The sequence below is a fragment of the Amaranthus tricolor genome, chromosome 1 (assembly GCF_026212465.1).
Source record: "Amaranthus tricolor cultivar Red isolate AtriRed21 chromosome 1, ASM2621246v1, whole genome shotgun sequence".
Lineage (NCBI taxonomy): Eukaryota > Viridiplantae > Streptophyta > Magnoliopsida > Caryophyllales > Amaranthaceae > Amaranthus > Amaranthus tricolor.
Window position 1 is genome coordinate 14,686,043 of NC_080047.1, and position 12,987 is coordinate 14,699,029.

At 33.3% G+C, this 12,987-nt stretch overlaps 1 protein-coding gene across 1 annotated transcript in view; it reads right to left on the reverse strand.

Annotated features, from left to right (window-relative positions):
• Positions 1–832: 832 nt before the first annotated feature.
• LOC130805285 (tRNA ligase 1) overlaps positions 833–12,987 on the reverse strand; it is a 43,168-nt gene continuing 31,013 nt past the window's right edge. The window contains exons 19-27 of the mRNA XM_057669984.1: positions 12,183–12,280; positions 11,075–11,135; positions 9,906–9,982; positions 9,740–9,811; positions 9,485–9,561; positions 7,885–7,965; positions 7,478–7,580; positions 2,492–2,650; positions 833–1,868 (exon numbers count right to left, since the gene is read on the reverse strand). Coding sequence (XP_057525967.1) covers positions 1,476–1,868; positions 2,492–2,650; positions 7,478–7,580; positions 7,885–7,965; positions 9,485–9,561; positions 9,740–9,811; positions 9,906–9,982; positions 11,075–11,135; positions 12,183–12,280 — 1,121 coding nt within the window. The 3' untranslated portion in view covers positions 833–1,475. The remainder of the gene's footprint in view (positions 1,869–2,491; positions 2,651–7,477; positions 7,581–7,884; positions 7,966–9,484; positions 9,562–9,739; positions 9,812–9,905; positions 9,983–11,074; positions 11,136–12,182; positions 12,281–12,987) is intronic.

Sequence of the window (12,987 nt, forward strand, 5' to 3'; positions counted from 1 at the left end):
CTTGAAACCCCTCAAATTTAACTTTCAAATGATATAAGGGTTAACTTAGGAGCAGCAAATGAGTAAGTAATTGGGACTTTGATGATGAGAGTAACGATTTTAAAGAAGCTATTTCTAAGGACGATGTGGTTGTGGATGAAAAAGCCTTAGGCAATGACTTGACTCTAGGCAATATTTCTCCAATATGACATTTAAGAGAACCACATCCCTCAAAATAAAGATCATGAAAGTTACTCCTCAATAACAAACGATTTGCCAACGATTTGTCATGTATATTGACTCAAGCTTCAGCCACAGACATGTCGATGTCTCCTCCTTTGCAATCACTCTAACTACACTATTAGATAGACACAAACGTATCAAAGAGCCTTCAAATCTAATTCTTCAAATTCCTTCATGTACATTCTTAAAGATTTCTTAGACTTTCCCAATAAAACTTTCTCTAACCCTTTTTCAATCAGTCCAATTAAATTTACTAAAGACGACTTAAACTAAACGTGTTCAAGGAAAAAATTGGCACTACGAAATTGGATCATATATGTGGGCCATGTTGGGTTTGAGCAACTGTACTTCTGTAGTGGACTTTTTTGAAAATTTGAAACAAAAAGATAATTTTAACAAAAAAACAAAAAAAAAATTTTGGGTAAACTTAATTCCAAAAATAAGCATCTTCATGTTCAAGCCTAAGGTTAGATATGTTCGCAGTTATTAACAGCGAACAAAAAAATTAGTCAAAATTGTTCGTTCCAATTTTAACTAGCATAAAAGAGAGACAATATCATAATATTGAATGGGATGGAAAAAAAGAGTCATATTTATTCCCGTAAGTTAGGTCAAGTCATGCCAAATAGCCTTTACAGCAAATTATCAAGTTCCAATATTTTTCAGAAAATTTGAAAAAATGAGTCGATCATCAAAAGCTAAGTTGAGGTATATAACTTCAACTCCTATATCTATGAATTAGTTCTTTATTTTGCATATTCAAATGTAAATGTATTAAATTATTCGATCTAATGTTATTTATTTGTTATTTGGTCGACACATCTTTGATATCATTGGATTTGAATCAATTTGATTCAGATAGTCATTTTGTGGCATGTTCATTCTACAATGATGAAGCATAAGATTGCAGTTACTTTTGGTGGGTGGATCCGAGAGGCACAAAATAACATAAGAATATCATTATCAAGCTCAATGAATAAAAAGAAATCTTCGAATATCATTATTAAGCTCGGTGAAGAAAAAAAAGAGTTTCAAAGTGACATAAAGGCTTATGTTATAAGGGTCTTTAAGTGATCTATCTAGCCTGTTTCTATTTCTCAATTCTAATAAGTACTAAATTTACAGCCCTACAAAAATTTCATCTAGTCCCAACATTTAGTAGATTTGTAAGCCGCATATTCACAGATAAATTCAAAGAACAAAAATTTAAAGCACATCGTTGTTTCTAACCAAAATGTACAGAGGATAATAACCTAAAAAAACTGCACTTCACCCGTTATAACAACAGGTGGATCAAATTCAATGCGAGTAGCCTTCCCCTGTGACACTAACAGAGGCAAAGTACTTGCTTTTTTGGCAGCAACACCTGATGCTGTCCACAAAGTTACGTGAGGCCATTCATTTAAGCAATCAATCTTTTCACCATCCACTGAGCCAAGGCGTGTCTCCATCGCAGCCAAATTATCAGACATCAACAAAGCAGTCAACTCAACATCAACCATGCGACTAACAAATTGAGCATAGTTAGCCACTGCTATGACACCATGGCTTCTCTTGTGAGCCAGAGTGACGTGAGCCTTCTTGAGGGTGTCGGACAAGTTCTTGTCATTGAAGAAAGCTCCAACTTGGGAATTGTGCACAGCAATCTGTTAGACAGGAGAAAATTGAATGATATAGATAAATCTTTTAATTAACTAAGGGGTTCTGTGCACAGCTTCCATTTAATATTAGTTCTATATAAAGTAGAAACACAACAAAGCAAATTCATAATAGAAAAGAAGTCTCAGCATAAGTGAATGGCAGGAAAATGTTTTATCACCAAAATTTAACAGTTTCACAGGCCTACAACTAAATGAGCACAGCCCATTACACTCATCTACACAGAGATCGGAAAGAAAAGAAGGGTTTGAAAATTCCATCATTCCAACCATGAAAGGGAAAAAAGTTGAAACAAAAGATCTCAGTTACTAGAGAGAAAAGAGGGTTGGTTGAGATTAACTAATAAGATAAGAAAAAATGTGATCATGAAGAGTTCGATTTCTTGAGAAATATATTGAACCAGTGCGTTTCTGAATTGAGTTCTCAGTGCTAATTAAAGGGCTCATTCCGAAAGCAGAAGGGCCTGATAGTTCTAAGAAATAAAATATTGATAAGGATACGTGTAACAATTTAAAGGAACAGATATTAGCTAGTACTGCATTCATCTGATTCTTCATTTTGATAGTCACTATGAAAAAACAAAAATTTTGGAGGGTCCAGGATCACTTACATCATTAAGGAGACCATGGATTTCAGAAATGGGCAAACTTACACCAGCATAAACAATTGCTCCAAGCTGCCTCTTTTCGGTGCTAGTGGGTACATAATCACCTTCTGCTACTTTTTTCAGTTGCTCCATCACACTCTTTACCGCATTCTCAAACGGAACCTGTAAAATGCAGAAAAAATTTATTGCCACTTTTTTTTTTTACGTAAACCCGAATACCTTTTTCATTAAGCATAGAAAAGACCCATTTGAAATAAGAAAAACAAGAAGCGATTGCAGCACATTGAAAAGGACTAGCAAAGTAGATTCATAAAGCAAGAGTCAAATGCCAATGGCGTAGTTAAAAGCAGTCATCCAAACTAATACAGAATGACATCACACGCAATGTGTATAATAGGATTCCTCATGCTCTCATGTTTGATAACCCTAGGCATGTGTCAGAGACATTAAAATTAGATATTCCCCAAAATTTTTGAAGGATACATCACTTTAATTTTACTCTTGCACACATCAAAATAACTTCTATTTACAACCATCCTCATGATGCACAAAACCAGTAAAGATCGTGTTCTCCAACTTGTTAGAACAGAATTAAACTAACAGACGATACAGTTATTAGGCCAAACTTCAGGTATCCACTATGGAAACACAGAAAAAAAACCGCGGTGGCAAATACGTTTGCGGAAACGGTGGCAATGTTGCGGGGCTATAGCGGAGTAATAACGTGAATTGCAGCCGATGCGGTGTAAATTTTTTGAAAAAAAAATCACATAATGGATGTTTTGAACTTATAATTGCATTTTTGTTGTTGAACTACTATTATGCAATGATAATATGGCCACTGCTATTCTAGAAACTTGATGAAACAACTTCGGTCCACTTTTCCACGGTGCATTTCTCAGGCATATAGATTATGTCACTTTTTTTACGCTTACAACTATTAGATTTCATTTTTATGCTAATCATGACTTCTACACCTGTGAAGACTAAAATCTCACCAAAACTAATTTCTGATTCTTTTTTCATGGGACTCAAAAATTCCAATCTTTCAAAACCATGAATACCTCATAATTCATAAATAATTACTACGTATTGCAATTTTTGATTTTTTGACTTAGCAAACTCAATTAAAAACTCAAGTCTTCTTTTTTCTTCTTCTTCTACTCCTTATTCATTTTCTAATAGATGGAATACTGTTATAGGACAAACAGGAGAGCTCACCCAAAAGACTAATCTATTAGGTGAGAGAGCCCATTTTCCTATAAACCCCACACCAATTGCATTTTACAAATGATGTGGGACAAGTCTCATACCTTGCAATGGACCATAACAATCAACCCCCATAAGGCCAACGTCCTCGATGGGTCACGGTTACGTTGGGTCACGGTTGGCTCTTCCATGCTACCCACTCCGCAAGCCACCCACTCTGCTGACCACCCACTCCTAGTCCAGCTCTGATACCATGGAAGCAGTAGGAACTAGGAAGCGCAACCTACTGATTGTGTTTCTTGAATGATGAAATCAAGGGAACAGGGAAGGGAGGAATCAAGAATAGAAGGGGAAAGGAATCAAGAAGAAAGTTCGGAAAGAAGAGGGGAGTTTAGAGAGAGAGGGTGAGTTACTTCTGATTATTCAATCTTATATATATATATATATATATATATATATATATATATATATATATATATATATATATATATATATATATATTGTTGTAATTGACTCAACTAACTGATTAAACAGTCACGTGCATATCACATGTCACCAAATATACTCTCGTTACAAATACCTGGAAGCTCGAGAACCAATTTGTTGGTAAGTTAATGAATAAAATAAAAAAAGCCAAGAATGACAATAATATAATAATCTTTTCATACAAAGCAATATATAACAGTTGGATTTAAATAATGAAGATAAATCACCAACACTACCTAAATATAAGGAAACTAACCACTAATAACCCGTTATCCCATTAACTCCAATAAGGCAATAACTAACAAAGCAAACTTCAATTGACTAATTTTATTTTTATATATTTGGAGCAACCTCAACAAATACAAAGAATTAAAATAGAGAAGTATTAATCAAAGACATATACTTGTAATCAGAAAGAAACCTTGCTTAATTAAGAGTATTCTAAATCTATAAGATAAGATATATGTATTTTGTAGTTCTTTCTTTTCTTAATAAAACGTTTCTCCTGCAACATCAATTTTCCTTTTTTTTTTTTGTTTGATTTGGCTAGAAATAGGCGAGTAAGAGATCTTGCACAGGCGTAAAACATTCAGAGCTAATTTGTTTCAATTGAAGCTTAAAGGGGTTACTTTTTTTTTTGCCAAGGAAAAACTATTAATAATTGAAGAACAATGCACAAGGATAAGGATAAGGCACCTCATAAAAGAACAAGAAAATTACATTGAGATTCTCCATTTATGTCTACAAAGATCATCAAGAGAAAAAACTAGGAACAAATTAGCTGAGGCTTTATGTCTACAAAAAATTTTTAGGTGACCCTTAGTACTGAGACCAAAAAATCTTATTTGAAGGAAATCTCCATTTTTCTAAAGTTTTATCTCAAAACTCTCTCTTGCCATTAAACAATCTCATCCACCCTAATTCTCTTTATTTTTTTCTTCGTATTTTCTTTTCTTCTTGTAATGGTCATCTTATTGGCTAGAGGAAAGTGAGGCGATTATGAAGAGGTTGAGATGAAGCATGATAATAAGATGTGCAAGAGTAACTTAAGTGTCAGGATTACAAATCCTAAAATCTAGGAGATGCACTAGAGAAACTCAAGTGTTAGTATTACAAATCCTAAAATTTGGGTCTAAGGGCGAAAGCTTTCTAAAATGGAGAAAAGCTCAATAACAAATTATTTCAAGAGGGTTCTAAAGGAGAAAGACCACGTGATATGGACTTTTTCAGTTAAATACTAAGGAGAATCTTCAAAAAAAAAAAAAAAAAAAAAAACAAATAAGCAATGAGTCCGAATAGGTGTATTATGTGTATGAAGGTGACAAAGGATATTAATCACTTTTCTAACACTGCAATTTTGCACGAGACTTAAGGGCTAGGCTTTTTAAATTTGGAGGTGAGTTGTGGATCATTCTGAGAAACATAGACGACTTTCTTAATACCTTTGATCATGGTTAGGGTATAAGGAAGACCTTAAGCTTTTATGGACGTGTGGAAGTTTTGCAATCTTATAGTCGATTCGGTTAGAAAGAAACATAACTCTTTGTGAACAATTTGTACTTTTGGATATCATTTGGAACAAACCACTTCATGGGTTAAAGCTAATGGCCTTTTTGAACATTATTCTTATAATAATTTATGTAGAATTGATTGAAGTGTCTTGTAGTAACTTGTGTTTGGTATTTTTGGGATCTCTCATCCCAATTGTTTTTTTTTTTTGTTTCATTAATATAAAAAAGTAATCCTAGAAAGAGAACTTTAAGAAGTTGAAGAGCAACCCAACTATCCTCCTAGAATCTAACCTTATCCCCCTCCCTACTTAAAGGTTTGTATGAGGTAAAAATTTAGAATGTACATGAGAAATGGCCTTCCATGGGCTAAGACAAGATTCAAGAAGAAGAGGGACAAGCAAGCACATCCTATCTGAACCATGAGCACCGTATTTTGACTTTATGCCAAAGCAAATTGGGATCCAAAGGAAATCTTTACAATTATTTTCCAAGGCATTATCTTTGGCCTCCAATTCCCCAACTCCTAGCCCACCATTGTCCCTAGGAAGTTTCACCTTATCCCATCCAACCAAATGATCTTTTTTTGTATCTCAAACTCTTGCCCATAGAAGTCCTATATCATTTTCTCAATTGATTTTATGACATGGGAAGAAGCCTTGAATAGTGAAAGGAAGTATAAGGGAGCGTTAATTAGGATTCGATGATTGAGATTCTCCCTCTTAAATTGAAGGCGGCCTTATTCCACCAGTCTTATCTCCTAGAAATCTTTTCCAGGACCGGGAACAGAAGGATTTATTCATTGGGTTAATGCCTAGAGGTAAACCTAGATATGAAATAGGCATGTGCATTCTGGCACCTGACCAAACAGCTTATCACTCTCCACATTCATGCCCGTAATGCTCGATTTTGTAAGGTTAATCTTCAATTCTAAAATGTGTTCAAATAGAGAAATAATGTTCCGAGTGATTTCGAATTTCTCACAAACATCGGAGGCAAACAAAAGAGTGCAGTGTGCAAAACTTATTCGAATGATTTCAAATAGAGCGATAATGTTCCGAATGATTTCGAATTTCATCTTATTAGATATATATGTGAATTTCCCAGATAAATTAACTGAAACTTATTCGAATGTTTTGAACACAGGCAGAGCTAAAAGTTTTTCAATCTTTGAAAAAATCATACTTAAGCTTCTTCTTCACACCAATTGAAGAAGAGAAGGTGCAGTGTGCAAAACAATATATTTCCGATAATAGTCTTGTTTTAGGAGTTTCGAAAAAAGGAATCAACGGATTTAAGAAGGATCAATGACCAAATAAAAATATCAAAATAAGTCCTAACAAATGAAAAACTATTTCTCTACATATTCCATCTTTTCTATATACCCCCTTTTTTCAACTCAAGATTTGAGAACAAACTGTTTCCTCCGTCATGCCAATAATCAGAACACTCATAACTATAACTGATGTTCATTTTATTTTCCTACTTAGTGACAAGTAGTTCAAAAAAACTTCATTATACTGTAAAGATAATTTCCACAACGCTTCAGTATCTCCCACCCATAATTGACACTAATAGATTTGATAAAACAATAAATTATGTCCTAATCACATCCTATATCAGGTTAAAAGGTTTGTAGAATTTGCCTTAAGATGACTACTCATTAGCTAGATGGGCAGTCAAACTTAAGTAGAAGGCTGTTCTATAGAGAAGGCAGCCCTGGAATGGTAAGAACTCGAAGAAGTGGGGTATGACTAGTGAATAAGCAACAAGTACAAAAGATTACCTGAATAGAGTTTAGCAACTCAGAGTTTCTCAATAAAGTTTCTCGCAAATGCTTCTCCCAAACAGACCACTCTTTTGCAAAAGACCCTTTAGATGATTCCATTCTGCATTGGAATTATGTGTAAGAATTAGGTCATCTCAACTGAAAAAATGAGAAAATAATAGGGCTTGTCACGTAGTATAAACTAAGGAAAACAAAGTGAGGAACAAGAGGTTCACTTCCCTCACAAGATGAAAGGAAGCATTTAATTAGTTATGAAAGGAAGCTGTCAGGACTTTAAAATTCTTTCACTCTTTTAAGTTAAATATAATCACACAAATACATTACTGATTAGTCAGCTTATACTTGAAAAATCAAAACCCTCAAAAGTGACCAACTTGACTGTACTAACCACATGAAACACTAACCTTCCATGACGCATCGTATGTAGCCTGTATAGGTTGATCCCTTCCTCCAGCACAGCTTTCACAGCATCAGGAAGAGATGCCCTGTTCAATAAATAAAGAAAAGTAAAGTGTTCATATTATCGTACCTTTAGAAGTTGCAATAACTCGCACCATATTAGAAAGCAAACAGAACAATCCCTAAGGGGATTGATTCTCCTTGCTCCAGTCTAATTTTAACAAATCCAACTATTTTGTTCAAGTGTGAATAAGAATGTGCTCATGAGTTTGTGCCTTGTATGTTATACGTGAATATGATTGCACATAAATTCTAAAATTAAATTTCTAAAAAGAATGGAGAGGTCAGGCCTAAAAAACACTACCTAGGATTATCATTGATTAGAAGATACTCTAGAAGCTTGTTGACTATACATGGTTTCCTAGTTCTGCGGTAGTAGTGTGGAAACTCAAGTATTTCTTGCTATTGAGTTTGACTAATAATAGATGAAATTTACAAAAAAAAAAAAAAAAACTTCTATTTTCTTGAGTTAAGCAGATCTAGATTTGTATAGTAAATTAATTGTTACATTTATTTCCTTAAAGAATAGATGCGGCATTTCACACAAGAGATAAACCAATTAATTTATAATATTCACTGCATTTTTCTAAAAATTAAAACAGCTCAACTTTTTGAGTTTGATACAAATGCCCTTCTAGTCTATCTCTAATCATCTTGATTTACAGATTAAAATTTTACCTCTCATTTTTAAACACATACAAACAATGACAGTTAACACATATAATAAAAAAGACTTTTAGCCACCCCTTTCCGCTATACATCTAGTTGCACAACAAAAGCCATATGCTCATTAATGATGGTTACAAACTTGATGATCAGCATTCTCATTTATGCCTTAGCAGATGAGGAATATGCAATGGAAATTTTTCCAAGTACAATTTAGAATTAGAAAGACCTTTATCCAGAGAAAAAGAAATAATGCATAAAAAGAGGTCATTAAGTCATTTTTGAGTCATCAAGAATCATGGAATAAAAACTCCACCGTTAAAGTATGTGACCCCCGTTATGTAACATGTTTGAGTTAAACCCATAATGGTGCATGATTTTTCACGGTCAAAATGCTGCATTGACCGTTACGTAACATGTAACACATGTTATTTCATCGTCACAACAACAATTCACCGTTACAACGTTATTTATCTCCCTATAAAAATTTCATGAATACTCATTTAACTTTGATTATTTAAGATCACTTAAATTAAAGTTACACATAATTTTAGTAGTCAAACAAAATAATTAACTACTGAATTATTATCCACTAAAAGTACCTCATATAATACAATTATAATAGCTATGGGCATAATTTTGCATAATAACAGTAGTTCAACAACAAAAATTCAATTATAAGTTCAAGACTACCCTTATGTAATTTTTCCTTAAAGAATTCACACCGCATCACCACAGTGCGTTATTACTCCGTTATAGCTGTTTTCAGCAAAACCGCAACCGTTTCCGCAAACGCATTTGCGACGATGGTTATTTTCCATGACGGGATATCAGAAGATAAGAAAAAAACAAATTACTGGACTAGGGAGATATACTGACCTTTCAGCTTTGAGCAAAGGCATCTTCACCAACGAATCAAAGCGTTCAATTAATTCGGCTTCAAATTCTTTGCGGCTCTAGGGAGAGAATAACAAAAGGAGCAAAAATATTAACTCAAACAAACCAAAGGACCAAAATAGCATGACTTGAAAACTCTGAATTACTCCTACTTTGCAGAATACAGAATTTTGCGGTAAGTGTGGGAAGAAAACGGAGAAAATGACATTGACAATCTAGTTAAGACAAGAAATATACCTTGCCTTCATAAAGATGGTAAAACATAAGCAGCACATAACCTGCATTAGGAGATGACTTGTCGAGATTACCCTAGCAAAGAACAATAACAAGAAGAAATAAGCACAAGAATCAGGTAAAATGCTATGACAATCTCATACTAACAACATTGAAGGCGATGCATTACTGGGTGATTCACACGTTGAAGCACCCGAAGCATAAATACCGATAATGCATCCAAAGAAAATGGATTTGAATCTGTGCCTGCACAGCAAGAAAGCGAAAAAGGAAAATAAGAATTTTACCTCTAAGCTGTAAAATAGGTATCTAAAGAGGGATTACATGAATCATGAAAAATTGCAAAACAGCATGGTAGCAACTTGAAAGGAACACATAGAAATTATAGAACATGTCATTCCAATATTAAACATTAACATTGCTTCTATCCTGTCCCTTGAGTATAGAAATCTGAAGATATTAGGAAATCATGAGCCATGCAGGTGCATGAGCTGCAAAATCATGATAACGTAAATATAGAAGCTACAGCAAACATTCACATCCTGTAAAATACATCACGACCTCAGATGCTGAGGTGTCAAGTACATCTCCCAGTATGCCTAGCCTGCTATTTCTACCTGTCAGTTTATAATCAGACCAAAAACCCAAACAGACTAAACCAATTGGACCGAAACGTTTATACAAAATTTCTTAAACTTTTGAATTACACATCAACATTTTTGAGTTAAGATCTACTATTTTTCCGTCAATTTTTATGTTTTATTGTCAATTTTCCACCATTAAGAATTGAAAAATCCTTATTGGCCCGTTAATATTAGAATTAATTTTCAAACATTTCACAAAAATAGTTATATGGTGTCTTTTTTTGATATTTTATAGAGATAAGAATAAAGTAGGAGTAATAATAAAAATTCTAGACACATTTGGGTTAGACGTGACCTGATACTCCAATATTGACTAGATCAACCATTTTAACAAGTCTACCACTGGCCATAGTCTTCCATAAATACACAAAAAGTAAATAACTTATATAAGGAAAATTTAAAGATTTTAATGGTTATATTTGTATAAAAAAATCAAAAAAAAAAAGAAAGCAGAAAAGAAAGGCAATTCTAACCTAGCTATGATACCTAGTTCAACAAGTTCTAGAAATCAGTTAAAATCAATTACAATCAGTAAAATCATTTACAATCAGTAAAAATCAATTACAATCAGTAAAATCATTTACAACCAGTAAAAATAAGTTGAAATCAGAAAAAACAGTTTCAATCAACAAAAACCAGTTTCAATCAATAAAAATCAGTGCCAATCAGTAATGTTTCAATCAAGTTAAATGACCTTCAGAATCAGGTACAACTGGAACAGCCAATGCCCTATTAGATCGAGACATGTCTTCAATCTGCAACATGAGAGAAAACATCATAAACAAGAAAATTGAGTAAACAATGTGAATCCTTTATTAATCTGATCATGCGTTAAATTTAAAAGACCAAATAAATTGAACACCTTTAACAAATCACTGGTCAGATTCTTCACACCATGTCACAATATTAGGAGTTTTTCAAAGATTATAAGACAACTTGTTTGGAACAGAAAGCAAGTACTTAGCTTAGATTTCTATTTATCTACTTCTGTTTCTATATAATAAAACAAATTTCTTACAATAACCAGTCTTGCAGTTCATCAAAGAGCATTTATTATGGAGAAATTTACAAGTGATATCAACACAGATCCAACAAAAAGCTAGATGTTCCATCTCACTCCAAATATATGACCAAAGAAGACTCCTAATGGCCCGTTTGGTACATGGTATTAGAGGGCGGTAATGGTAATAAAATTAAGTAATAAAATATTTGGTTGATTGGATGCCTTTAATGGTAATGGATGGTAATAAAATAAGGTAATGAAATTACCAAAAAGGACCATTTTTATTACCACCAAACAACCTGGTATTAGGCTGTAATGGTAATGAAGTATTACTGTGGTAATAAAATAAGGTAATGTTGTTTCGAGCTGAAGAAAAAAAATAATGAAGAAAAAAAGGTAATGTATGTAATTATCCAAAAAAATATTATTATTAAAAAAAGAATCATTAGATAGAATAATTTAGATACAATAATGCTTTTAGATACAAATATACAATAATGAAACTAAGAATCATTACCATTTTTTATTACTAACAACCAAATACAATCAATGGAATATTATCTTCCATTACCATTCTTTAGTCATGCACACCAAAAAAAAGAATCTTCATTACCAATTCTCATATCCATTCCTTCATTACTATTGCCATTACAACATTTCATTCCCATTACTTCATTACCATCAACAAAACGGGCCGTAAGTTCTAATTATGGAAATCCAAACACATATCGACCCAATCATTACATAATGAACAGATGTCAACATGTGTAATAGACAGCAAGCATAGAAAATGAATTACCTGCTTCCATACTTCCTCATTTGGTGCATTTTTATCTGCAAGCATGATGCAATCAGGCTTCCTTCTGCATTGTTCTGCAACTTTTTGCCAATATCGACCTGCAATACAAGAAGAACAATATATCAAAATATTTCAAAAAAAATATATTTATTTTTAGTTGATAGGTAAATAAAATTTACAATATTATCTTTTAATACTGGAGTATTCAGTATAGTATTAAATGTATGAGCATTCTCAATAAGAATAACAATATCAAAATAATTTTAACTTAACAACTAAATCTACCATTCTCTCTTTTCGACCAACCACCATCATGCACCATATCCCTTTCTCTAGCCTCGTACTCAACTAGCCACCAGTACCACACTCTATCTTTCTGTCGGTCTGCCAATGTAGGGAAACCCTAAGGTCCGTTTCTCCGGTTTTGATTCAAAGGTCTTTCTCACTCCTAGGTTGTTTTGGAAGAACAGTGGTGACATTAAGGGTTGTCCACCATGGTGGTGAAATGGATTTGTTGGCGTAGTAACTTAGAATAAAACTAAGACCTTTTCGTTGCATAATGACCGTTGTATGATGAATTTTGAGCTTAGTGTTATGCGAAACCCGGCACATAACTTGTGATTTGAAGAAACAAACATTATATCAGTATCAACTATTCTTTCAACACCTATACAAGTCAATTAATTTTGTCTGAAATCAATATGATAAAATGGGACAGCTACAACGGACATAATAATATCAAGCTTGATAACAATATAGTTCTTCCCTATCAGAAGCAATATATAGTTATATTTTAGAATATCAT